The 24938-nt window shown below is 35.6% G+C and overlaps 4 protein-coding genes across 6 annotated transcripts in view; 2 read left to right on the top strand and 2 right to left on the bottom strand.

The window, feature by feature from the left end:
* Window positions 1-1816: 1816 nt before the first annotated feature.
* LOC141436756 (uncharacterized) lies at window positions 1817-5871 on the bottom strand. The gene is made up of 8 exons (XM_074099789.1): window positions 5691-5871; window positions 5418-5577; window positions 3817-3885; window positions 3585-3728; window positions 3290-3497; window positions 2748-2928; window positions 2251-2363; window positions 1817-2178 (listed from the first exon to the last, which is right to left on the bottom strand). Exons 1-8 carry the CDS (start codon window positions 5816-5818, stop codon window positions 2045-2047), a joined length of 1137 nt encoding a protein of 378 aa, XP_073955890.1. The 5' UTR covers window positions 5819-5871; the 3' UTR covers window positions 1817-2044.
* A 3417-nt stretch (window positions 5872-9288) lies between these two features.
* On the top strand, window positions 9289-10431 carry boca (LDLR chaperone boca). Its single transcript, XM_074100099.1, has 3 exons — window positions 9289-9539; window positions 9605-9859; window positions 10067-10431. Exons 1-3 carry the CDS (start codon window positions 9415-9417, stop codon window positions 10239-10241), a joined length of 555 nt encoding a protein of 184 aa, XP_073956200.1. The 5' UTR covers window positions 9289-9414; the 3' UTR covers window positions 10242-10431.
* Window positions 10432-13443: 3012 nt separating this feature from the next.
* On the bottom strand, window positions 13444-17470 carry RPA2 (Replication protein A2). Its single transcript, XM_074099740.1, has 6 exons — window positions 17200-17470; window positions 17026-17108; window positions 15828-16049; window positions 15351-15536; window positions 14707-14915; window positions 13444-13589 (listed from the first exon to the last, which is right to left on the bottom strand). Exons 1-6 carry the CDS (start codon window positions 17207-17209, stop codon window positions 13505-13507), a joined length of 795 nt encoding a protein of 264 aa, XP_073955841.1. The 5' UTR covers window positions 17210-17470; the 3' UTR covers window positions 13444-13504.
* A 1003-nt stretch (window positions 17471-18473) lies between these two features.
* The window catches only part of spin (lysolipid transporter protein spinster), a 33443-nt gene continuing 26978 nt past the window's right edge, over window positions 18474-24938 (top strand). For all 3 annotated transcript variants that reach the window (XM_074100815.1, XM_074100816.1, XM_074100817.1), the window contains exon 1: window positions 18474-18948. In XM_074100815.1, coding sequence (XP_073956916.1) covers window positions 18744-18948 — 205 coding nt within the window. In that variant the 5' untranslated portion in view covers window positions 18474-18743. The remainder of the gene's footprint in view (window positions 18949-24938) is intronic.

Raw genomic sequence — 24938 nt, 5'->3', positions numbered from 1 at the left:
TTTTCACCGTTGGGAAGCTACACTATCTGCGAGTGACATAGGCTATATTATATATTTTTTTAATGAGGGATCCGTACTAAAACTTCAATAATATAACCCAAGGTGCAAAATAATAATAATAATTTAATATCTTTCACGCATGCGCTGCGGAAACTATTAAAGATAAACAAAAAAATGTTCACAATATTAAAGAATACTTAAGTATATCAATATCTACAAAAAACTTCGCGATACCATATTATTATGTCCAGCTATTGTAGTTACTTTATGTCACTACAACTACTTTTTTACATTTTAAAAGTTGATAGAAATGCCGACTAAAATCATTTCATATTCAAGACTGCTTCAGTACCTGTAGATTACTTTTGAATTATTGAAATCGGACGTTCCATTCAAAAGATATTACGAATAAAAAAATATCAATCTAACCAAAAAATGCAAAATGTAAATACGTCGCCGCGCCGCGGGTCGGATGTAGTTTTTGGGAAATGGAGCAGAAAAATGTGTGTGAAGTGTCTTTGATTAGATACTTTTTTAGGGTTCCGGACCCTATTACTTTGACTCCACGGACTTCACTGTCCGTCTATCTGTCACCAGGCTGGATTTCATGAATCGTGATTATCGTATCGCTGTAACAATCCTATCCTACTAATATTATACTTACTTAAATGTGAAAGTTTGTGAGTGAGTGTACTGTATGTTTGTTACTCCTTCACGCTGAAACGGATGGACGGATTTGGATGAAATTTGGCAAAAAGTTGAAATTTTGGACAGTTGTTCTTAACACAATCTCAATGAAGACCATGATATCAATTTTGGGAATTCCCAGGGTAATTTCGTAAAATTCCGGAAATTCAATTGTAACTACCAAATATATACTGTGCCTACAGCAGGGCTACTACGAAACTCGAAGTTCGTATCGTACCGTCCCTCTCGCTCTCGTATTAAATAGTATAAGTGTCAGCAGGGCTACTACGAAACTCGAAGTTCGAATCGTAGCGTCCCTCTCGCTCTCGTATTAAATAGTATAAGTGTCAGAGGGACCGCACGACACGAACTTTGAGTTTCGTAGTAGCCCTGCTGCTGCATACGCTGCACAACAAAACAACCACACCATCCTTTAATAAACAGTCTGTTCAGAAAAAGTTTTTTTAACAAAAAAGTAAAACTGACTCCAAAAAAATAAAAAAAAAGGAACCGACTACAAAACCCTTGAAAATATTTTTCTAGGTACGTACTAGCTCGAAGTCGGTGACTCAGCACGAGCCAGCAGGAGTGGGTGGGACAATATAGTCGTCTACCTCTTTTACATACTATGGGTTTCAATCCCTCCTGCTGGGTCGTTGCTGGGTTGCTTCAGTCATAATTTCCGTATACCTACTAATGCATAAAAATATAAAAATAGAGGTGACAATATTAAATTAGTCTGTTAAAATTGTTTTCTAGATGCAATAGATACACTTATTAGAAGCATAACATTTATAGGCATTTGGTAGGCATATTACAAATTTAGGTGCTATATAATAATCGTCATGCTGATTTATTAAAACGTAGCTTGGGTTACACAAGTTACAGTCGCTTGAAAAGTATTTATTAGGCGTTATTAGGCGTAAAATTAGTCTCAGATAATTTATTAATTCAGAAGAGAAATAATTAAATTTGAAGCCAAAAATGACAGTTTAAAAAAGCTGCGTTAATTACAACCCTTTATAATTCTTAACTAGCTGTGGCCCACGACTCCGTCTGGGTACAAGTAAGAAAATGTCATAAAAATCGGTGAACCTGTTTTGGAGGAGTTTCGTTACAAACACTGTGACACGAGATTTTTTGTATATTACAAAATTTAACAATTTTATTATTATTTTAAAATCTTATGGATCCACTTTTTCATCTTATAAAATTATTTTTGATTAAAATGAAAAAAATATATATATATTTCTTGAGGTAAACTGTACTCAGAGCACTGTCTTATGTTCAACATTTAATTTATGCCACTATCAATTAAGTAGTTTATTTATTTCATAGAAATCCTTAAATATTATTGTCAAGGAAAATACGCTGACACCGGGGTCGCTCTGTAAGTATTTTTTCGCGAAGTCTTTTTCTCCCTGTAATCTACTTGAGGTAGACTGAAGGCATCATTTTCTTTGCCTTTCGTAGACTTGCGTACAGCGGTATCTGAAAATAAAAAAATAAAAATGAAAACAAATAAAAATATTTAAATTGGGAATTAGGTAAAAAATAAAGAACCTTTAGCATTTTTGTTTTCTTTGTCATCTGCAGGCTTTAGATATCTGGGATCCAGTCCAACTTTACCGCTATTTTCTTGGTTTTTTGTTACAGGTGTCCCTTCAAATGTTGACCTGTAATATATTATTTGAAACCTTAGATTATCACACTGGCAATAGCGAGCTGAAGTGAAGAGAGTGCGTAACTCTTGCTGCAAGCGCGCAACGATTGCGAAGCGAACGCGTTGCGAGTACGCTAAGTCGAGGACGCTTTATTGTACACTATCGTTTCAAAATAATGTGTGAAGCCTCTAGAACACATTTTTTATGTACTAGGTATTATAGGTACAGTCAAGGGCAAAGATATCGACACGGGCAAAGTTGCAAAAATATGTATACACGGCCTTAATGTTAAGCGCATAAAGTCGTGTATACATATTTTTGTAACTTTGGCCGTGTCGATATCTTTGCCCTTGACTGTACCTGTACCTATATTATATTCAATGATTCTCCTCTTACATTTTGGAAGTTGCATAGAAGTTTATTGATTCTTCAGACATAGCTCCTTTAAGGTCACTCTCGTCAGCATCATGATGAGGCGTAGAACTATATTTGGCAGCACCACCATGACTTTGTTTACTTTTTAGGGCACTCCCCGGTCCACATGAGTCCTCCATTTTCTTATGAAGCCACTGGATTACTATGAAAAAAGAAAAACATTTTAATTCGAGCTGAGATCCGAATAGTAACACATATCACGAGACTATGTATTATAGTTTATCTCGAATTAAAACTCCAAAACGCGTTTTCCTCGGAGGTAGGACAAAGCTAGACTAAACTTTCGCCCTCATTAACAAATTTAATCGAAATCGTTAGATATAGATTGTGCTGAGATCATTGAAATAAATAAATATATAAGAATTGTCCATTTAAGGGTGAAGCCAGACGAGTTATTTTTGAGTTGTAAGCCGCGTAATTTCGGTCGCGTATTTTCAGTTTGTGCCACACGGCGACTCAAAATGAGTTCACTCTTTATTATTAAGTGATTATTAATAACATACCCAGATTATTATTTTTAATCATTTCTTCTTTATCTTTAAGGGCTGCTTCGTTACTTTCAAACTTTTCTGACAACTTTTCAAACTCTGTTTTTAGACTCACTATATTTTGTTTAGTAGCATTGATTTCAGATTTGAGATCTTCGATTTCTTTATTATTTCTTTCTATAACTTTCTCTTGTTCCAGTGCTATAGCTGTTCTGCAAAGAATCTGTAATTATATTAAAATCTATAAGGACATGTACAAACATGAATTCTTATGCACCCAATACAATATAAACTCACGAAATATATGTACCTTTTCTTTCATTTCAATTATATCAGCATTTTGTTTTGAAATTATTTGATTAGCTTTTAGTAACTGTTCTGACGTAGAATTAGCTGCTTCATTGTTTCTATTTGCTAATGATTCACTACGGGCAAGTTTTTCTTCCAAAATGGTCTGAAATTAAAATACCTACTACTTTAACACAGTGCACTTTGACTTTATGATTGATTACTTTTAATCTGGCACATAATGTATTACTTGCCTTTTCTCTCTTGGCAGTCTGTAAAGATTTTTTCAACTCTTCTACTAACTCTATGTTGTCTTTTTCAACCTAAGAACATAATATTAATAAAAGTTATTAAAAAGTTTGTATTTTTAACATAAATATGTGCATAAAAAGTCCTGACTGACTGATTCAATAAGACCATAAGCCTAAACAGAGTTGTAATTTTCCCTTGCTCCACGTACATTAGTACCAACTTACATAACCAGCACCGGGAGAGGACAAATAATGCCTATTCCAAAACCGGGTCTTATATAGGGATTTTTTTGTTTCCTTGTACAAAACCAACGTCATGGGGTTAAGTAAGAGGAAAGAAAATTCCTACTACAATACCCGAATTCGAAGTACATAGTAATTATTATAGCCTTGTACAGAACCAACCAATCGGGGATCGGTAATGTACAAGGAAAGAGATTTCCCGTCGCAACACCGGGTTATGTAGCAGGATTTTATCACTCTCCTTACAAAACCAAAACCAGCCAAGAGCATGTCAGACACGCCCGAAATAGAGTTCCGTAGCCATTACGGAAAAATTAAGGAATATTTTTCTAAGGATTTCGTATTTTGTACGGAATATTACATGTTTAGGTATATTTTATACCTTAGGCTGCTATTTACTCTTAAACAACTAATAATTCTCAAGAAAACATAACCGTTATAGTTTTCCTTGTAATTTTGATATACTTACTACCATCCTGAATTTTTTCAATTTTTTCCACCCACCGGTTTAGATTTTAGAGGGGGGGGGACGCTCGATTTTAATGAAAATTTGCACTTTAAAGTTGAATATTTTACAAACAAATCACTGAATCGAAAAATCGTTATAGCAACCCCCAAATAGTTTTAAAAGACCTATCCAACGATACTCCACACTACAAGGTTGGATGAAAAAAAAAACACCCCCACTTTACGCCTATGGGAGGTACTCTAAAAAAAATTGTTTTTGAATTTTTTATTGTACCATTTTGTCGGCATAGTTTACATATATATTCGTGCAAAATTACAGCTTTCTAGCATTGTTAGTCCCTGAGCAAAGCCGCGGACGGACAGACAGACAGACATGGCGAAACTATAAGGGTTCCGTTTTTGCCATTTTGGCTACGGAACCCTAAAAAGGTGACGTAGTACCTCATTTTCTAAACCAATAGTTGTACCATTTGACAAATAAATAGATTATGGTTGTATAAGTCAGTAATGTAGAAAAATGAGACGGTGGAAAAGCTCGAATAATCACCCAACACAAAACATTGACATCACTACCACTACATCGTAGGCCAAAGCCCATGACCGTCACGGTATAAGGGGTCTCGCGCCCTAAGTTTCTCATTTTCGCTGATTTACCGTCATCTAATGTGCGATGGCCGATGTGCCATCATAGGGCTTCGCAAAAATTATTAAGCCCACGCCAAATGGGCGATGGAGGAAACTTTTAAAAGTGGCTGTTTTTTTATTTGTAGGAATATGTTTACTCGTCAATGGAAAAAAAATACAGATTTTTCTGTAGTACCAATTAATTATAAAAAATCCTGCGTTGCCACACTAGAAAATAGCATCTGAACTGAAGTGATGCTATCTTTTACCTTTTCTAAGTAACTACATTTCATATTCAGAGAGTTAGTTAACTTTTCTTTATCCATAATGTCTCTCTCTAATGTTGTATTCTTGGCTTTTAGAGTTGCAACCTCAATATGTGACTTTTGGACTTCACTCTCCAGCAAATTCATTCTATGTGATTTATCACTGCAATGTAATAAATTAGTTTTGGAGTATATAAACACAAGCAACTTTTATTCACTTAGATATTAGGCAGTTAAACTATCTTATATTATCACTCTGTACTTTGTTGATAATACCTTAATTGATTTTCCAACTGTGAAATCTTGTCTTTTAACTGCTGGCAAATGGTATTCAGTTCATCAATCACTTTATTTTTTCTGTTGATATTTTCTTCAGAGCTTGCAATTTGAGCTTTTGAGTTCATTTCTGTATTTCTTTGATATTGCAGCCTGTCCTAGAAATGAACAACGTAGTAGTAGTAGTAATTTCTTACATTATTATTATTACCTTACTCTAATTTGAGCCCCAGTTATCTAAAAACTTTATAGGGTTTTTGTACATCATTCATAATAAATATTTACTGTCAGTCCCAGAGAGCTACTAATTTGAAAACTGTACAATACAGTACAATACAAGGACTATAATTGAATGCCAGATAACAAACAAATAAAAACAATAGTACATTGAAAACATTTACAAGTTAAGCAATGGACAGCCATATTGCTTAGAGCGTTATTTTTCAGGCAAGCAACCTTTGAACTGTATAAATACCAGTAAGTGAAAATTAGCTGGCGAGAATTTAAAACCAATTGCCATACATGAATAAATATGAGCAATAATCTGTAGGGTGAGTATTTACTAATAAATGGACATCTAATGTAAGGAAGGGCTAATAAGCAGGTAGCGTCGCTGTTTATAGCTATACTAGCTAGCTAGCTAGCTATCAGCCAAATATGTGGTCTACCACCCTAAAGTTCATAATCATTTGCATGTCATAAAACAATAATGCCAATAGACATGTCTGTCAATTTTAAAGTTCGACTTTAGCGACATATTCATTTGATAGAAACATGTTTAAAAGTTGGTAGACCACTTACTTGCCTGATGGTGCAGTCAAGTGCAAAAATAAGTATCCATTCGAACCACTCAAAAATATGTAACTACTACTTCCTTATCGCGTCGGAATAAGAGTCTGTAGTACATGTTTTTTAAACTTTGATAAGTACATATTTTTACACTTGACTGTACATACATTAAAGAGAATAATTTGACATTCACCAAGAAAAAAAGACAGGCAAATAGGTTAGGTGGACAACAAAATTATTCCATTAGGCAGGGGTTCTCAAACTGTGCGACGTAAAGGCCCAGTGTGTCGCGGCATTCTCCCAGGGGCTGCGCGAGATCGAACGCTCAGGTCACGTCATGCATGTCTAGAGCTCATAATTTTTTTGTTTATAAAGGTTTGCCAACATATGTAAACTTGTCAATGATGCATTAGAAGTACTTTTATGGGTAATTTATTACTTATCTGGGATTTGTTTTCTGCGAATTTGTATTAGAGCATTTCTAAAAAAGTTTGTACATTTGTCGTTTGTCATTGTCCTCTGCCGATTTATTGCTTTCTTAAATCACGAGGCCACTGCATATTTTATTTGAACTATTAAACATAAAATTCGTTTCATTATCTTAACTAACAATTAACTGTCTTAAATACATATGTATTTGATTATTTAAAAATCATATTTTTAAAATAATCGTCCAGTACAATTTGTATGAAAAGTTAAATGTCCCATTGTAAATTTCGAACATTAAATATCGTTTTTTTTAATCAGTTTTAAGGTCTCGATTCAGTGGTCTATTTTATTACCTTCTTATAGTTTCAAGTAATCATTTTCTACATGTTTTTCATATGATTGTCTAAGAAATATATTTAAAAATTGAAAATTAAAGTTTGTCCTACAAAAAGTTCCAATTTTGATTCCAGTTTTTGTTACCGCATTTTCGTCCTTAAAAGGTATTTCTACAAAATTTAGTAGATTCTTCATAGGAAGCTGGCAACACTAGCATCATGTTGCCATCATTAAACAGTAACCGTCACATTTCAAAAATCGAACTGCTGGTTGAAACAAGTGCGTGGTTGGTCATAACTGAAATAAAAGTCCACTTTTGTTACTGGAAAACCTGGGTAAGTTTTGATATTTTATTACTTTGACATGAATTATATTTATTAACACTTTATCAAGATTTGTATGCTTCAATTCTTTGCTCAAATTGTACGTTATATTTGCTTTGACGAATTTTTAAATGTGTCGGGGTACCATATCGTTACTTCCTTTTTTGTTACTTTTGAATGGTAGCGTATGGCTAGGAAATGGAGTAACAAAAAAGGATCCCTAAGGCAGTGTGTAGACTATTAAATTTGAGAATGTCTTTGTTTATTTATATGAGAGGTCATCATCATCATTGTACATCTATTTCTCTTGTTAACTGTTAATTTCATGTTTTTATGTACAATATTAAAGACTTTACATACATACGTCAAAAGTTAATATTTTTAAATGTTTTTTCTGCGATCTCTTTATAATAAGAAGGTATGAAAAAATAATATAACACAACATTTTGTATCAACATTTTGATTTTACCCTGTATTATATGATTTAATTACATAATAATTGTTTTTATTTAATATGAAGAAAAACTATTTTTGTGTGTTTATTTATAATATAATTAAATTATTAAATTCGACTAATGCATACTGTGCCTTAGAGTTCCTAATTTGTTACCAATGTTCCTATTATTGTTACTGTCCCGTAAAAAAATACGAAGTTTTTGATATTTTTTGTTTATATTTTGTTAAAATATCATATATTTTAAATATTTCAGATGAATATTTATCAATTTAATAATGATAATTTCCAAATAATATTAATGGAACTTTAGAAATGTGCATTATATTGTAACTTTTCAGGGTACGTTTGACCAAATGGTAACGTAAAGGAGTAATTATCTTCATTATTTTTGTAATGACCTTAAAGAGTAAGAATTAGCATTAAAACGTCAACAATGTTATAAGTGCTACCTTATTTCTTCAATAAAAGCAACTAAATAATGTGTGTGGTTTTTATTATACTTAATTAAATCTTAGTCACAAAATAGGAATTATCGACTGCCTCGCCTCAGTTGATTAAACTTTACAGCTTATTTTATAGTTACAATCTCTAAGAAATATATTATTTAGAATCTTTAAGAACTAGGTAATAATATGCAATTAAAATAATATACAAAATTATTAATTTCAAATTAGCCTATGCTTTCCGCAAAATGTACAAACTTTTTTAGAAATGCTCATTAGGGCTACTACGAAATTCGTATCCTACTATCCCTCTCACTCTCGTATGAGAATTTAGCGTCAGCGGGACGGTACGACACGAACTTCGAGTTTTGAACTTCGGAGTAGGCCCTCGGTTCATTCATGCATTCAATATACTTATTTATTCCTATCCTACAGTACAGTGTGACAAAAAAAATAATGGAAATACCAAAAAACGGAACCAAAAAATATTTTACCTTAGAGAACTAACGCAGCTACCTTGCGACTTTACTTTTTACAGCTCGCCATGAACGTCGCTATTTGTATCCTTCGCTTGTATGTATAATAAAATAAAGCGCTCGTGCAAACTTCACCCACGTTCCTTTAGTTCTTGTTAAAACTACAGTATAATACTGTACAGCAGGGCTACTATGAAACTCGAAGTTCGTATCGTACCGTCCCTCTCGCTCTCGTATTAAATAGTGTGTCAGAGGGACCGCACGATACGAACTTCGAGTTTTGTAGTAGCCCTGCTGCATACGCTGAACAACAACACGTACACAAGCCACACGCAACAACCACACCATCATTTAATAAACAGACATAGTTTGATAGTGTGTGTCGGTCGTGAAAAGTCAAAGAAAACCACGCAACTAAATACCTACTGTAGTAATAAATACTGTTTATTAGAAATTTAACCAATTACAGCAATGAGTAAACTACTGTGCATATTTTTAACACTGTGCATCTTGGGTGCATATTCTAAAAAACATGAAGATAAACCGGATTGGGCGAAAAAAGATATCACCGACTTCACTGATGCCGACATGGAACGGTAAATAGTTTCCTTAATTATCTATTTTTCTGACTTATTGTGGTACTAATTTATATATTTTCTAGATTACTTGATCAATGGGAAGAAGATGAAGAACCGCTGCCCGAAGACGAGTTACCAGAACATCTTCGGAAGCCCCCGGCTATAGATTTATCCAAAATGGATATGTCCAACCCAGAATCAGTTTTAGAAGCAACTAAGAAAGGCCAGACTTTGATGATGTTTGTTTCAGTGGCCAATAAGCCTTCGAGAGCCCGTACGGATGAACTAACTAAAATATGGCAAACTGGACTTTGGAGTAATCACATACAGGCCGAAAGGTAAACCCAGTGGGTTCTAGCAATATTTTATTTTTGTTTGCAATTTTTTGTTAACTATCTAACTTACTTCCCTCTTTATTATAGCAAAAACTGATGCTTTAATTCTATAGCACCTAGTAGGGGGTCACAATTTGAAAAATTTAACTGCTCTTATTTTCATCACAATATATAGACAAATTTAGAATTCATATTCATACATTTTTCCAGATACCTTATTGACGATGATAGAGCCATTTTCATGTTCAAAGATGGCTCCCAAGCATGGACAGCAAAGAAGTATCTCTTAGAACAAGAAGAACTAAAGGAAGTCCAGTTAGAGAGCAAGACATACCCTGGCACCAAGTCAGATGTGAGGAACAAAGCTCTCCGAGATGAACTATGAAATGATCTGTTAATCTAAGTCATTGCATTTAAGTGATAAGTTTTGATATGAAATATTTATGGTTGTTTCATAATTCATATTTTACAAAAATGAGTATAAATATAATTTTTTTATTTATTTAAAGAAAGAAAATATAAAGCAGGATAATTTTGAGTTTACATACATAAAAAAGAACTAACCTAAGATAGCTTAACTAACTGTAACAATGAAAATTATAAAAAGAATACCCGTCTAAAACATCTGCCTGTGGCAGGGTCCCATGACGCTGCCGCATTACCCCTTTGGATCGCAAGTGAGATCCGCTGGGATAAGTACGTGCCAGCTCTTGGGTCCCCAGAAGCGTCGACCAACTGGGACGACAGGGCCTTTATAAAAAAACTTCATGTCGGCTGACCAGGCCCTAAGGTCTCAACAGCAAGCGCCGCAAACTCGTAATCCTTTAATAAGAGGAGTACTTGCGACGCTTGAGTATTTGAGCCTGATCAGCCGCAGCGCCGGCTTGTGAGCTAATGCCTGGATGTACGGGACAAGCGAAAGTATCAACGCATGTCGCGTCCCACACCAGGGCCGAACCGAGCCCATGGCACCAGCTTCATATTAAATTATTATTAAATCAAATGTCTGGCTAACTGTATGTTGTTTCATACTTGTAAAATATGAGTTTGATAATAAAATTTGTAATTCTATAGCACCTAGTAAATCACAATTTGAAAAATTAACTGCTCTTATTCATCACAACTATTTACAAATTTAGAATTCATATTCATAAATTTTCCAGATACCTATTAACTAACAAATGCATTTTCCATTTCTAACATGGCTCCCAAGCATGGACAGCAAATGAAGTATCTCTTAGAACAAGAAGAACTAAAGAAGTCCAGTTAGAGAGTAAGACATACCCTGATTGTCATTTATGAATAAGGGGGTTACTCTCTACCTACATGCTCATAACTTCCGAATTATTAATATTTTATGAAGTTATATATTGATATGAAATAAATGGTTGTTTCATAATTCATATTAAATTATTATTAAATCAAATGTCTGGCTAAATTTTTTGCCGCTTCAAAATATTTTGATAATAAATATGTGAATTTATTACCATCCTAAATCACCTAATATTGTAAATCGAAAGTAATCAGTTTATTTACTTACTCTTACCTTACATGCTCATAACTTCCGAATTAATATTGTTATGATACTTATATATCGCTGCAATAATTGGCCCACAAATGTATGCAGAATTGGTAATTTTGTATGAAGGGTGGGCCACATTTTTTGCCGCTCAGAATATTTTCGTGGAATAAAGTATGTGATTATAACCATCCTAAATATCTACATATAGCAAATAATACCTACACAACTTGATCATCAACAGAAATCGAAAATTTAATAAAAATATTTTTTTTAAGTAGAATTTTTATTTACGAAGTAGCCGGCAACTCTATTGTATCCTGCGAAAACATTGCACTTTCTATGAGAATATGGCTCTGCCATGTGGTTGGTGTTATTTTATCGGTGACATTTTTATGTGTTTTCGTAATGGGCCAAAGTAACCATGTAATGGGTCAAAGTCCCCCACCAGAAGCCGTAGCCTATAAGGTCCGACCGAGACTGCTTTTTTAATCTCGGCCGAGACCGAGACACAAAAAATGTGCTTTTTTCTATATTATCATTTTATTATCTAAAAAAAAACCGGCCAAGAGCGTGTCGGACACGCCCAAGATAGGGGTCCGTAGTCATTACGCAAAAATCAAGTAATATTTTTCCAAGAATTTCGTATTGTGTACAGAATCTTCCAAGTTTAGGTATATTTTATACCTTAGGCTGCTATTTACTCTTAAACTACTAATAATTCTCAAGCAATCTTAGCCGTTATAATTTTCCCTGTAAATTTGATATCGTTACCATACCTAGTGCCATCCGTTGTATCTAGTATCCACAGCGACCCCCTCAATGGTTTTAAAAGACCTATCCAACGATACTCCACACTATAGGGTTAGTAGAGAAAAAAAACACCCCCACTTAACGTCTATGGGACGTATATGAGATGGGGTACCCTAAAATTTTTTTTGTTTATTTTAACTACTGTCAGCGTGACTGATATGTATATTCATGCCAAATTACAGCGCTCTAGTATTAACTGTCTCCGAGCTTAGCCGCGGACAAACAGACGGACAGACATGACGAAACGCGTTATGAATGACAAAAAAAGTTTAATTATGGTTTAATTAAACGTTTCACCGGGTCCTACAAACAAACTTAATTATCACGTAAATCAAAACTACAGTATTAACAATAACAATCGTTATCGAAAAGAAATGAACGAGATGTCGCTTGTTACTCTTGTTAGCAGGTGTCAGTAAGCAAGTAGATACCATACACGTGAACCCGGGCGGGGCGACCAATCAAAATCCCAAAGAAAGCTCATGCCACCGCGCGCCAATATTTAAATTCAGTGCCGTCGCGGAGTCTCGGTCGCGGCCGAGAATCTCGGCTGTTTTGGACCGAGACCGAGACTGAGATCTCGGCCCGATTTGTCGAAACCAAAACCGAGATCTCGGTCGGACCTTAGTAGCCTATCCTATAATGTTTCTGACACTCGCGATCGTAATCAAATGACAGTTGTTGTATGCAAAATCTGTCATTTGATTACGATCATGAGCGCCAGAAAAGTTATGATTAGATTTCCTAACGTGGTACTTTCACGAATGTTCTGATGACAATACAAAAACATGGTACATACCATTCGATCTGATCTGATGATGGAGCGGAAGCTAAGCACTGGAACTCCAAGACCGAACAACCGTTTGTTAGAAAGAATTGTCTTAGGGTGTGCTTTGAGCAAGAACTGTATGCAGTGGCAGGGGGGTATAATGGCGTAGTCATACCTAGGTTTACTATTAGTGTGTATGTAGTTTTTTAAACTATTTCTATTTTTTGCTTAACATGTGTAATAGCTATAGAAACAGAGTACCGTAGTGCAGTGCAGGTGCAGTATAATAGTTTCACAACGTAAGCGATAACGCCCTCTTCTAGGCATTTTAGGCATTCTGGGGGCAGTGGCATTAGCAAAAGATAGGTAAGAAAAATTCAGGCGGCGTTACTTAGTAAGTAATGACTTATGAATGCGTTAGCGGTTAGCGAATGTCCGCTATTAATGTTAGGTAATACGGTCTCAGGAAGGCAGTAAAAACAGTGGTAAACTTGCTTTTTTATTAAAAAAATAAGTTGCCATTCAACAGCTTGTTGTATTCGTTATTTTAACAGGCGTCGGTGGCACGGAAATGCTCCTCATCAATTGTTGAGTAGATGTGACCTTCGCCACACATCCACTCCAGAATATTTCTGAAATTTTAATATTATATCAAGGCTTGGTATACAACTAGGTTATGCAATGGTTGCATAAATTAGGTTGTATAAACAATGTAAAATTAAGGTTTAGGATTGTATTATTAAAATAAGGTGGATAGAGAAGTAACGGCGTGGCCACATCAGCACAGCGCGGTGTCGTAACTTGCAACGATGCGGCAGCGGATGTTGTCGCGTTCTGCAGAATTCGGTGCCGGCCGAGCACTTAACACACCCTAATCTGCATCTAGTTAGACACCGTAATAGCAACGTGCTGCACTCCAGTGCTGCGCCGTTTTACGTTAAGTACGACGCCGCGCCATGGTGATGTTGATGTGACCAGGCTCTAATATGTACAAATAAGTACAAAAACCAGGCAAGTGCGAGTTCCGTTCACATTTATAGGTATGTAAGTAAACGGGAATCGTGTCTTGGAGATATTTCTCGCTTTTTCCGAGTGATTTAAAACATCCAGTGTATGCAGGCAGAGCCCTACTCTTAAGCAAAATGTACGCAGTGTGGGGTCAGATTATATTGGCCATTGATATTTACAAACAGACATAAAAAATCAAGATTTTTCGGATTTTTCTAGTTGGTTGTGTTATAATAGTTACCTTCATACCAAATTTCAAGATTCACGGCAAGTACCCTGTAGGTTTTGATTCCCTTGCGAGTTTCGAGAATTTGCGGAAATTTGCAGCATAAATGGCTGCATCTTTTGATTGCGTTGGCTTAGAAGTTTGATTTTTCACAGCTTCAAGGGACAGTACACCTCAGTATTTGATTTAATTTTCAACTTGATACCTCCGCGCATTCCCGAGAAAAAGGGTCTTGACAGACAGACAGAGACAAAAAGTGATCCTATAAGGGTTCCGTTTTTTCCTTTTGAGGTACAGAACCCTAAAAAGATGTTCATCATTGATGTCATTGACACAGGTCATAGACTTTTCTAGCCAGCTAAATCTAACAGTATGGTCACACTAACTAACTAATAAGACTGATTTTACAGTTGCATCTATATCAGCTTGGATAGCAACAAAAGAAGAACCTTTAAAGACCCATTGTATGTAACTTGTTTGCATACAGTACTAAATACACACAGTAGATTACTTACTCAAATTCAGGTTGCTGCATGCGGTCTTTGAGTGTTGTATACATATCTTGTTTGCTGATACCCTGCTCCAAAGTGGAAGCTCTGATGAGGTTGAACACCATCATCTGACGAGGATTCAGGCCATTCACAGATCCATTGTCCATTAGGCCAACCATGGAATTTGCAGGTAGTCCACCAGTGAATGTAGGATTGCTTGGAGCAAGTTTTTCCTGTCATAGCAGAAAAATATCATGTGTGAGTGGGTATCATATTGCATCTTGCAACATCTTTAGTGCTGCAAATACTGAAAATTTAGTATTCATGCACCAAAGTTATTTTTTATCAGCAATTTATTTTAATTTTCTTTCTTTGATACAAAGAACGAAGGAAGGGAATGAAGGAGGAATACATAATTCAGTTTTTACAATGCCTTTGGTCTTCCTTTGGTGGATATTTTTTTTACTTCAATTTTATCACATTTAGTTTTATATCACTAAATAAAAGTTTTTGGAGATGTTTGCTAGTTTAAAAAGTTTTGGTATTACAGTTTTTGGTCCCACATTTTTGACTTGTAGTTTAAAAAAACAGTTTGTAAATATCCAGTACCTAGAAGACCAGTTACTTACTGGATATCCTTTATATCTCTATTTACATCACTGGCTTACCTTCTTTGAATCAGCTTCCATTTTGACTTTATTATTGATACATTGTAAATAATGGAATGTGATAGCATTAACATCTGTAATTGGCATTATTTTGAAAATCATCACAACTTTCTTCCCCTTATTAGTTTTGACATTGCCATATATTTGGATGTAATCATTCACATTGACTTTTGGTGATGATTTATCCTGAAAGTAAAATTTTTAGAGAAGTACTTATTAAAACATTACACATTCCAATCCCTTGGTTGACTGGCACAGTCCCCATGCAACATTGCTAATATTCATTCATTCAGCTACCAGAGGTTCCCAAACATTTTTTTTACAGACCACTTTCAAAGTTGTACTGTTTTCAGTAGACCTCCCCTTTTTACCACACCAACATGGACTTCTGTCTGGTCTCCACCACTTTGGGCACATCAGAGCTACATGTATTCAAAAGGCATCACATAAAAGGCGAAAATTCAGAGTTAAACTTACATCTTCATCCATAGCTTCTTGATCCAGCCACAGCACAGCTCTCATCCTGCCAGTGATGTCTTGGATGGTGTAAGTGATTTTGGTGCTCTGCAACCTAATGTTCCTTACTCGTGCCACTAGGGATACTATTTGTATTTCAGTGCCCCAGATTTTGACGCCATCGTCGCCACAATGTAGGGCTTGGCGAATTACTATAGGTGCTGTGCGGGAGGCCCTGCGACCCTAGGAGATGTAGAGCTAAATTTAATACAAGTCATTTCTTGGAATATCCATGTTTACAAACACATAAATCTCCTCAATAACAGGAACTGTTCAAGGAATTAATATTAAAATCCTAGCAACTTGCAATTCCAAATTCAAATACATAGTATAAAATATACTGGTCATACTTCAGACTAGGTATTTGATTTTGGAATTCACACTGTACTTGGTTTTTTGTGTATGTCATATGACATACACAAAAACTGAGCACATAATATGTGCTCTATATGGGTTTAGAATTAGGATGTATTTGATTGAAATTATTCATGAGGTTTTAGTTTAGAAAGAAGTAAAAGTGTGAAGTTTTTCCCATGAAATGCTGTTGATATGTAAGGAACAGTTGCTGTGGCAGGTGTAAGTGTAGCATGAAGAAGTGACAAGCATATTAACTAACACATACACACTAACTATTACATTTCCAATATGCCTTCAGGAACTACTCCAGGAAATGAGATATAAGGTAGGCTACCATATCACATTTATAATCTCAGTTACCTTAAAGTTGAATGGTAAAAATTCAATGCTTTATCAATACTTATAAATTTCATACCGTAATAAAAGATACAATAAATAAGCCAATAAAAATTGAAAACATTGCTATTTTCGGTCAGACTATACCCAAGGGGGCACCATACTATTTTTTTTATTGCTTAAAACTCGTTAAAACATAGAAATCAAAAAAGAAAACTTTTCATTTCTTCTTCTTTTCTTTTCAAATTAACATATTCTATTAGATTACATCATTATAAATATGTGTCATTATGACTTCATTTTAGTAAAAAAAAACTGCCCCTTTGCTACAGTCCAACCCTATTTTCAAATTTGAGGCACTGTACAACATGTCAGGTCAAGGTTAAAAAGTGGGATCCCGTAACATGTAAACAAAGTCATGTCGAGACTTGTAGGTTTTTTTTCTAATAATTACTTTCATACTGACCGCTTTTTGAGGTTGATTTGGTGTATTAACGTTCCCAAACTGGTTTGAAGTATTAAAAAAGCCTCCACCAGCCGCTGATTGATCTAAAATCGTAACAATAGCACTACAGCAATCAGATTATAACCTTACATACAACAAAGATATTGATACATTGTTTTGATTGAATCGGCTTACCATTCCACATGATGAAAAAAAAACAATTATTTTCTCTAGTCTATAAGCAATACAAATAATAGGTTTTAAATTAAAAGCTAATCGAATTAGATTTGGGAACTAAGCTAAGAATCAGATGGGGTCTCCAGGTATATATGTGGCAGGTTGTAATAATATTTGGGTTTTCCAAACAGTATTGTTAAGAATAGAATTACACCGAAAAAACACTTATTTTGTACAATATCACGAATAAAATAAAATAAATTCTAACGCATCTTATCAGTCACTCAATTGACATAAAATCTGATTTGACAGTTCAAATAACCGCGAAAATCAACGATAAAGGTACGACACAAGCGGGTTACATTTTAGGCTGGGCACTCATTATCATTTTTTATAGGATCGCAACTTTGCCTGCTATATTGGCTTTCGTATTCTCTCTGTTTATTATCCCCAAAAAGCTACTGACTGAGCCTATAGTAAGAAAAATTCGAACTTCGTATCTTGTCTACCCGCGGACGCTGATATTAATTAATATTATTTAATACGAGAGAGAGTGAGAGGGGCGGTACGATACGAACTACAACTTCGATTTTCGAATTTCATAGTAGCCCCCCTGGTTTTTGCTGTAGCTCACTGTAAAATACCCTACATTTACAACACACACACACACACACACGTAGAGCGTTTTCAGATTATCTGATCCGATATCGGATATTAAGTATGTAGCTAACTAAATACTCAAAGTATCAGAGCAAGTATAAATTCTAAAATGTACGAAATATGATCTGATATTGGATCGGTTAATTTGAAAGACAGGTACAAATTTCATACATTTTACTTGCCCGGATATCGGTATCGGCGTCGATACATATATCGGATCGGATAATCTGAAAACGCTCTTACGGTACGAAGTTTGTATTGCAAACTTCATACTGTGCCATCTTACTTACGCTAATAGATTTTAATCGGAGACTAAGAGGAACGATATAATACGAACATACGAACGTAGCCCCTTCGTAGCCGTAAAGGGGGCATCACACACTAGCCAATGCCAATGTATGGGCTCAGTTTTCTTTGCCTATTTTATAGTAAAGACTTAAAAAATGACAGCAGTGCTACTACGAAACTCGAAACTCAAAGTTCGTATCGTACCATCCCTCTCGCTCTCGTATTAAACAGTATAAGTGTCAGAGGGACCGCACGACACGAACTTCGAGTTTCGAGTTTCATAGTAGCTCAGCTGAATACTGACCTGACAGCTTGATCTTGACAGCCAGCGTGTCAAAAAATATTCTTGTCACGAACGTCGGCGGATACGGTTGTGCCGAAATCATTTTAAATCTCGCTATGACTTGTTTCGAAATCCGTCTTAATACCTACATTACTTAAGCAGATTTAAATTAAGGTTTCCATTACCGTTACTAATTCTTTAATTAATATTTAAACATTTCGGATATTGCGTCGTGGCGTTTAGTTACTTCGAGTTTTCTGAAAATTTTGTTGATTCTGTTACCTAATCGGAAAGTGCCTATCGTTATCAAGTTGCGTATATTGTGATCACAATGGACCAGAGTGGTATAACACCTAACACTTCGAACCAGCAGCTGGTAAACAGCAGCGACAATGAGTCGGCGACGGCGCTTCTGCAAGAGAAGCAAGCGAGACGGCGGGACAATCTAAGCGACGTGACCTTTATCGAATACATGACTGTGGGGATATTATGTTTTATAAACCTCATCAACTATATGGATAGATTCACCATTGCTGGTAAGTGAAAATTGTTATAGTATTGAGACTTCTGGTGGGGTACTTATAAGGTTGTTTACAGCCTTCCTGAGTAAGAGGGATTTTTATAATTCAAAGCATTCTTTACAAATGTAATGTGTAATCTGAAATCGGTCACACTGCTATACCTAGTAATTGCATTTTATTTCAATAATCACCAATTATTGCATTAGTGTTTATAATAATGTCATACATCATACAAAATATATAATGAATACTATATTAATACATGCAAGAAGAATAGTTTAAATAAAAAGAACTTAATATAGTCCATTTGGGTATGTTTTGTGAAAAAAATATTTAGGTAGGTATTTTGCTACATATCCTCATAGTAGCTTTTGCCTGTGGCTTCACTTGCATTAAATTTTAGGTAACACAGATTTACTTGCTTTCGAATTCATAAATCAAGCTAAATAATCATAATTCCTACAAAATTAACCCCTCACACGTCTTAGAGACTACATTAGTCCCTAACTTTTTTGTGCGGGAAATGTACTAGAGACTACCAATAGTAAGTAAGTAAGTAGACTACCAGTAGTCTCTAGGACATTTCCCGCACAAAAAAGTTAGGGACTAATGTAGTCTCTAGGGCGCTTGATGGGTTAAACTCCTGTTACACATCTTCAGGGGTGTAATTTTTAAAACCTACGTGTTTCTTTTGCCCGCGACTTTGTATGCGACATAAGATTATTCCCGCAACTTCGTCTGCAAAAATTTACTTGATTGAGCACCCATAGGAACTCACAATTTTCTGGAATAAAAATATTGCATGTTCTTCCCAAGGTGTTAAACTATATCAATGCCTGATTTAATCATGATTGGTTCAGTACTATAAGTATAAAAGGGTAACAAACGGACTCATTTCACATGTACAGTATTGTCTTTTAGCCCAAATATGGATGCATACCTGTGTGTGTGAAGTTCCCAATCCGCACTGGGCATGTGTGGGAACTTTGATACATGCATTCTTTCTTTCTTATTTTTTCCTGATAACAAGATTATAAGACTAGTGCCGACTATGTGGAAATGTCGCCATTAAACAGGTAGTAGCAGCATCTAATGTATTTAGTATTATTTTAGCTCTGTTTGGTCATGAATGAATAAACCGAAATTAAAAGTTCAGACTTAGGGGCTGTTTCACCATCCATTGATTAGTGTTAACTGGCGGTTTGGTGTGATGCCGTCTCTATTTGTTTTGTTCGAATAGACGGAGACGGCATCACATTTAACTGTCGGTTAACGCTAATCAATGGATGGTGAAACAGCCCCTTAGAGTAGCGCCAGCGGGAACTACACTATTTTCCCGGATTAAAAACTATCCCATGTCATTCTCATAGTTTCAAACTATCTCTGTGCCAAAATTCATCATGACAGGTTAAATACTTTAAGAGTGAAAGTGTGACAAACAAACATACTCACATTCGCATTTGTAATATTAAGGAAACTGACAAGGAAGCCCTTACTTTTCTACTAACGAGGTTAATATCGCATAATTTGCGGTTTTTAAAGCACCTGCCCAAAATTACCCCACTTACGTATGTGGCAGGTGGTTGCAGTTCTGAGAAGCAGCTGTTAAAATATCTAAAATCAGCCAAATGTAACTGATAATACCTAATGAATGCAGTTGATTCAACAAACAAATAAGTAAAAGACGCATAATATGCTGTTTGCATCGGGCAGTGGCGTAGTGTAGTGGGTGCGGGGGGCAATTGGGGGGGGGGGGTAATAAATAATATCTAAATAATAATATATTTCACAATTTTGTCGCACCTACGATTCGGACCGATTAGATTGAGCCCGAAATTTTCTATTACCTAGACAGCTTAGACTGTGACGAAATCGAGGAAACCCCTTTCTACAATAATGAAGTCTTAGTTTTTTTTAAACCTAAACAAGAGGGTGGCAATTTTTTTTCCGGCCCGGGCGGCTGATGCCCTCGCTACGCCACTGCATAGGTAGTACGCGAAACGTATTTTAAATTTCTCTTGAGATCTTCCTAAAACGAGCCTACTCCAGGGCCGAAAACGCATCCGTAATTCAACTTACCTATGTTATGGGTGTTCATGGATGGCGGTGATTGTTTTCACTTGATGTGAACCGTCTACTTGTTTTCTCCCTATCATATACACAAAAAAAATGAATGCTGCATCATATTTATAACTGCGTAGCCACTAGTAAACGTAGCATTGCGCCATGGCGATCACTCCATTGGTGAAGTAAAGTCTTTCATACATCGGGGTTTTCGGTGCGGGAATGATTTCAGGAAGAGTAGAGATAAACAGAGAGTCTGAAAAAAATCTTATTATGCCTAATGAATAACTACCTCTCTGCGAAATGTATACAAACTAATACAATTTTATCTTAACTCATTTAGGGGGTACTTTAGCTTTACTACCAAGCCTTATAAGATAATAATAAAAATAACATTAAAAATTACATGCGGTAATAGTAGTTGACGCGATTTTCATAACAAAATACATATTAATATTTTTTCTATATTTGGAACAGTCAAGCTACGGCGTCTTTCTGTAAATATCCATTTCAACGAACTAAACGATCTTTCTACGTCGGTAATTGTAATAGGCGCGAGTAGGGACTTAAGAACAGGTTCATATCGTAATGAGTCATTAATGACTGATCTTATTCATTTATATAAATATTATGTTTTCATGTATTTTTTTTAATTAACCTACCACAGTGCATTCTGTTTTTTATGTTAGTACCTACTCTTTGGCTAATGTCAAACATTCCCGCACCGAAAACCCCGATGCAGATGAGTCATATTAGCGTAGCAGTCTAGTAATCGAGCCTGGGAAATTCGCAAATTTTGTGGTTTTTATATTAAGTTGTTTACAAAACTAACTTCGAAGAATGAAGTTATTGCATCAAGTAGGTTGATACTTTAACCTTTCATTACCTCAAAATGACGCCTCAGACAGCCATCATTATAAAGTGGGTAGTTGAACTCACGCCCCATAATTGCTCTCTATTATAATTTAGTTTCTTGCTATTGTGGGTATAATTGGTGTTTGTTGTGGTTTCATCATCCTATTCAATGTGTGAGGACGTATTAGCTAAAAGCTCTTTTATCTTATCATTGCATGCCAGTAAAAGTTGTCACGCACCAAGATTTATTAACGTTCTGAGTCAGGCACATCCTGGGTTGACTTACTTATGCAGCTTAAAGTATTATCTTTTCCTAACTTAAAGGTGGATTTTCGAAGTAAGCGTCAGTAACGCCAAGCCCCGACGACAATGACGCCGCGACAGAGCGGCGCAGAGATAATGTATGACACTAACACGACATCGTCAAACATTATGAAACGTGTTGTCGATATCGCTGCATTCGAAAGACGTTCCATACATTTGCTAAGTACTCGTAGTACGTTACTTTAAGAGCTAAGCTGTTGTTTTTAGCCTCAGCTTTTTTAGCTAATTCGCTATCGCATTTTATATGGCACAAATATATGGTTAACGTTATAAAAGAAAGAAAGAAAGAAAATGAGTTTATTGCCAACAATTAGGTAGGTATATAATACATATTACACAAGAATAATAATAATATTAATTCATTTATTTCGAACACATGTCCATAGATGGTTAGTAATATTTTCAATATGGTTATTTCAACTGATGTTTTAGTATCCTGTCCGGCTTCAACTTTGATGAACCCCATTTTTGTTATAATTTCACAGGCGATTGTCCGATGTTATTGCTATCAATGCATTGAACCACAGTCTCTACACCCACGAAAGTCATTCTTAGCAAATTCAGACGCAGGACACAATAAATCTAAACGATCTAAAGAAACCAATCAGCAGTAAAATCAACTTCAATTCGAGTTTGCCGTGGATCTTCGTTCCAATAAAAAGCAGGATTCCTGCGTGTTTTACACAGTTGTCAAGAAACGTGATGTCGCATAGACATAGGTTTTATTAAAGTTCCAAAAGGTCTCTTCCCACATGTTAATGGGTTGAAAAGCGGCGCGGGCTATTACCAATCGTTCTGACATCGTAAATGTAATTGAATGAACTTTGTTGGTCGACTTTCAATTATCGAGCGTAGTCGTAAAAGGTTTCTTTTTTTTAAACGTAAATGGTGCGTGTGGTTTGGAAGGACACGCTATTACATTTTAACGGCAATTAAGTGGTTTTAATCTGTAAGTATCGTCAGCTAAGGGCCGATGTCAAATGAGAGAAGGAGAACTAATCTCCATGGTATGCTCACGTTCGTCGGTCGGTACGTTTCTCCTTTGTACCTACTCGATACAATATCTGTATTTTTTTAATAATGCCTCGGAAAGTTTGCGACAATGTGGGAGGCATAGGAATTTGTTAAAGACCTGTGTGTGAGGTTTATTATTTGAGGCCAACATTCGTGAGTCGTCGTCGATTGTTTCGATAAAGACTCGTCGTTCATTCCTACCATTCATAGGTATTGTAATAACGTTACCAACCTTATCTCGGTACATTACGCTTTATTTAAGAGGCACTAATTGCGTGCCGGTTTGTCGGGGCGTAGAGTGTGCTCAGAGGGTTGTTCTGTTGTGTGTCTTAAAGGTACTAAAGTCCCTGCGAAAGGGAGTGCTTACTTCACTTTGATTATACAAGGACTGTGCAGGAGTGCTCCCACGGGAGCGATCAACAAGTTGCCAGTGTTGCCCCAAACCCCCTGAGATACCTTTATCTTGATTAAAATCTCAAAGCAATCAAAAGCACGATTTGCTAAATGCAGCTGCTGATGCTGAGTAACGAAACAAACGCGAGGGATATTACTAATAAAACAAAAGCAGGTGTATTGGAACGGAGATAAAAGATAATAGTGTTTTGCGATTACGTTTTTTATGAAAATAAATAGTTTGTAAAGTTATTTGCTTCGCGACAATAGTTGCCGACCTTATATGACCTAGAGGTGTCACTCACAAGTGACTGAGTTTTACCTTGGTTGGGTGGGTGTTTATCATATCATGACTCGAGACATTCATATTTACCTGTATTACCTACTGGAAATTTTCGGGTTGTACTCGTATGTAACATGTAAAAATATTCCTGCAAAGAGATATTCCATGAAGGTAAGACCAGCTAGAAAAGCAAAACGGAGATGTGACTGCAGGTCAACTTATTGATATATAAGCTTTTATCCGTGACTTGGTCTGCCAAGAATTCGTTTAAATCGCTATCCCATGGGAACTATAAAATTTTCTCCAGGATAAAAACTATCTCCTTCCCAGGGTCTCAAACTGTCTCTACGCCGAATTCTATCTAAATCAGTTTATCCGTTAAGCCAAGAGACGAGTTATGACAGAGTAACTTTCACATTTATAATATTCGTTTAGGTAGATAGATTGTCAAATGGTCGTAGTCATTCTGATAATAACTCATACTTCTAACTTTTTGTACACAGTTTTATCACTTCCGCCTAACCTGACTTGATGGCTCGCTGTGCGTAATGACTTTTCACAAAGGCCATGTATTTGAATAGTTAACCCTAATTTTAGCTCATAATCTTCTTCAACAACTAATATTAGCGTAAACAAAACTGCTGCCTAACAGCCTGCCTATTGTTTTAATAATTTACTTAAGCATTTTAAAGTTTACTATTGACACATTGTAGTATACTATCGTACTACAGGATCTAGTTATCATACTGTGTCACGCACTGTGAGTCACGTATAACGTCATATTTATGATATCCAGTTGCAACTTTATTGGCACAGGAGACTTGCTGTCTCGCCAAGTTGCCCTTCAACTGTCTTACTATAGTATAGTATATCGAACAAATTGGATGTAAACAGTAAACAACTAAGAATGTTATGCAATATTTTTCAACACAAATGTGCATTAAAGTATAAAGGTTGTTTAATCACAATAATAATTATCACTGTCTACTATTCGCAATTATGGTTAGTTACTTTACTACACTTCTTCAGAATAATATTTAAATCTTTTTTTCTTGCTCAATGGAACCAACAT

Source organism: Choristoneura fumiferana, chromosome 17 (assembly GCF_025370935.1).
Source record: "Choristoneura fumiferana chromosome 17, NRCan_CFum_1, whole genome shotgun sequence".
In the NCBI taxonomy this organism is placed as follows: Eukaryota; Metazoa; Arthropoda; class Insecta; order Lepidoptera; family Tortricidae; genus Choristoneura; species Choristoneura fumiferana.
The sequence above is the reverse complement of the archived record's forward strand: the minus strand, read 5'-3'. Positions and strand labels throughout refer to the sequence as shown.

Coding starts and splice junctions, on each gene's coding strand:
- LOC141436756 (XM_074099789.1), bottom strand. CDS start 5,818: ATGAACTCAAAAGCTCAAATTGCAAGCTCTGAAGAAAATATCAACAGA. Junction 2,929..3,289: donor GATTAAAAATAATAATCTGG/GTATGTTATTAA, acceptor CTTTTTTCATAG/TAATCCAGTGGCTTCATAAG. Junction 2,364..2,747: donor TTCTATGCAACTTCCAAAAT/GTAAGAGGAGAA, acceptor AATATATTACAG/GTCAACATTTGAAGGGACAC.
- boca (XM_074100099.1), top strand. CDS start 9,415: ATGAGTAAACTACTGTGCATATTTTTAACACTGTGCATCTTGGGTGCA. Junction 9,540..9,604: donor ACTGATGCCGACATGGAACG/GTAAATAGTTTC, acceptor TATATTTTCTAG/ATTACTTGATCAATGGGAAG. Junction 9,860..10,066: donor AATCACATACAGGCCGAAAG/GTAAACCCAGTG, acceptor ACATTTTTCCAG/ATACCTTATTGACGATGATA.
- RPA2 (XM_074099740.1), bottom strand. Junction 14,916..15,350: donor TGGAAGCTGATTCAAAGAAG/GTAAGCCAGTGA, acceptor CTGCTATGACAG/GAAAAACTTGCTCCAAGCAA. Junction 13,590..14,706: donor ATGCAGCAACCTGAATTTGA/GTAAGTAATCTA, acceptor TTAAAATTTCAG/AAATATTCTGGAGTGGATGT.